Source organism: Neolamprologus brichardi, chromosome 3 (assembly GCF_056152115.1).
Source record: "Neolamprologus brichardi isolate AB-2024 chromosome 3, ASM5615211v1, whole genome shotgun sequence".
Lineage (NCBI taxonomy): Eukaryota > Metazoa > Chordata > Actinopteri > Cichliformes > Cichlidae > Neolamprologus > Neolamprologus brichardi.
The window spans coordinates 10,116,143-10,118,388 of NC_142106.1; the positions used below are offsets into that span (position 1 = coordinate 10,116,143).

At 42.5% G+C, this 2,246-nt stretch overlaps 1 protein-coding gene across 1 annotated transcript; it reads right to left on the minus strand.

Moving 5' to 3' along the window:
- Positions 1-251: 251 nt before the first annotated feature.
- On the minus strand, positions 252-1,005 carry LOC148103440 (butyrophilin-like protein 2; the record flags this gene model as incomplete). Its single annotated transcript, XM_087838881.1, has 2 exons — positions 252-406; positions 645-1,005. Coding segments are annotated over 2 exons (516 nt in total), but the record flags the coding sequence as incomplete, so codon positions are not given.
- Positions 1,006-2,246: the final 1,241 nt, after the last annotated feature.

Sequence of the window (2,246 nt, forward strand, 5' to 3'; positions counted from 1 at the left end):
TGAACTACAGAGCAGAAATGTAAAGACTGTTTTTAAAGATGAAACTCGTCCACTGAGATGAGCTGTGAGCAAAAACAGAAGCAGCCATTAAAGATAAAACTGAAATAAAGCTACAGTGCTGTGGGCCTGCTGTCTGTGCTCAGTTCATCTGTTTCTGCAGGATTTTAAACACTGACAACACCCAGAACTCTGAACAGCAGCGGCAGACTCAAAGCTGGAAAAACCTCTGAGACATTTTAAACCTGCTGCACTTAAACAGGAGGCTGGTTTGTTTCCTCACTCTGCTGTTGTCTACGTTTGTAGATCAAAACAACAACAACAGCAACAACAACAAGAAGCAGAAGAAGAACTGACAGACCAACAATCAGTCCAACAGATCCATCCTCTGTGTGTCCTCCTGTCTGACCTGCAGGTGAGAAACAGGTGTGAGGTGTCAGCTGTCAGGTAGGTGATGAGTGAAGAACAGAACAGAATCCATTTCCTCTTCAAACTGCTGTCAGACATTATCTACTGCACTCTGATCACATCACTCAGACCAGCTGCTTTCTACAAAGTCTCATCAACAACATCTTTAGAAACAAACATCAACAACCAGGAAGCAGCTTCACCTCTGATCACACACACACTCAACTCTACTCACTCACCTGGAGGATCAACAACTCTCAGGTAGATGATGCTGATTAGAGTCATAGGTCCTCCGACTCGTTGGACAACTCGACACTCGTATGTTTCAGCGTCATTAATCGTCACATCCTTCAGAATCAAAGACACGTCTCCATCCTTCATCTGTCTGTCCTGCAGATCCACCCGGTTCTTAAAAGATGGATGCTGGTCGTCTGGAACAAAGTGACCATCCCTGTACAAAAGCACATATTCATCTCTCAGGTCAGCTCTGCTCCACTTTACAACTATGATGTTGTTGTTTGCAGCTCGACATGTCAGAGTGACGTCCTGTCCAGACTCAGCTGTGATGGTTTTCTGGTCTGAAAGAGGAAACAACACAGAGCAGATAGGTTAAAGGTCAAAGTACAACTGTTCACTTGTTCAGCAGCCAATCAGAAACACACAATAAAAGACAGTCTTCTGTTATTAGATGATGATCTTTGATTGTGTTTCTTCTTGTGTCAGCTGCTCCCTTCAGGCGTCACCACAGCGAGTCTTCTGCCTCCTCCTCACCTGATCCCGAGCATCTTCATCAGGGCTGATTTGTGACAGAAGGACAGCAGCAAGAGTGAAAGGGAAGGTTTAAAGATGGCAGTGAGCTGCTGTCATGTTTGCTTTGGAGACTCTGACACAAAGACAGGAGGCCGAGCTGAACGTGTTCAGATTTTCATTGAGAGCAGAATGGACGAGATTATGAACGAGTTCATCAGAGGGAAGCTCAGGCTGAGACGTTTGGAGACAAAGTTCATGAGCAAAGACTGAGATGGATGAAAAACATCATCTGAAACCATTTTGTGAACAAATAAAAACAAATCTTTAGTTTTAGAATCTGTTAGTTTGATAAAATGTTGCTGATGGACGAGTTCATTGAGACTCTGGATGTCTGTCAGACTGAGTCACTGCTTTTTATTGTAACAGCTGTACTGATGCTCCTAAATCTGGCCTCTGACACAAACCTCCAAACAGTAAGAATGAAAAAAGAATAAAACGATTAAAAACTCTTCAAGCAATAAATAATCAAACCTGAAAAAGAAGAAAATCATCTGGAAACTAAACTGAACTAAACACAAAAAGTCCAAATGGAATAAAAACTCAAACTACTGAGAAAAAACTACAATAACTCTGTTCCACAAACAACAACATGTGCTGATAATAAGTGAACATAATGTGTGAGAGAAAGCAGCCTCTCATTATAAGACACTGTGAGTCTCTGCTGCCTTTATGGAGCTACAGCTGTTTGTATACACTGAACAAAAAGCTTTGTAGCTGCATACTGACTCCTGACACTACAACACATCACACTGACTCACACATTACACTTCTTTGTCTATGTGCTGCAAACTGCACCAACACACAGACTCCACCCAGCTTTGTGTCGATCACAACACTGAATGAATGTGGCTGAACTGACCTCTGTGCCAAACAGCTGAACCAACTGACTCTTGTTTCACTTTGCTGTCCTGTTTAACAGGTAAAACAAGGTGTCACAGTTACAGGAAATGAAAATGTTTCCAATGCAACAGGTAGACGTGTAGAGACAAGCTCCACTCTGTCTGTCAGTGAATTGAAACGAACTTGTCCTA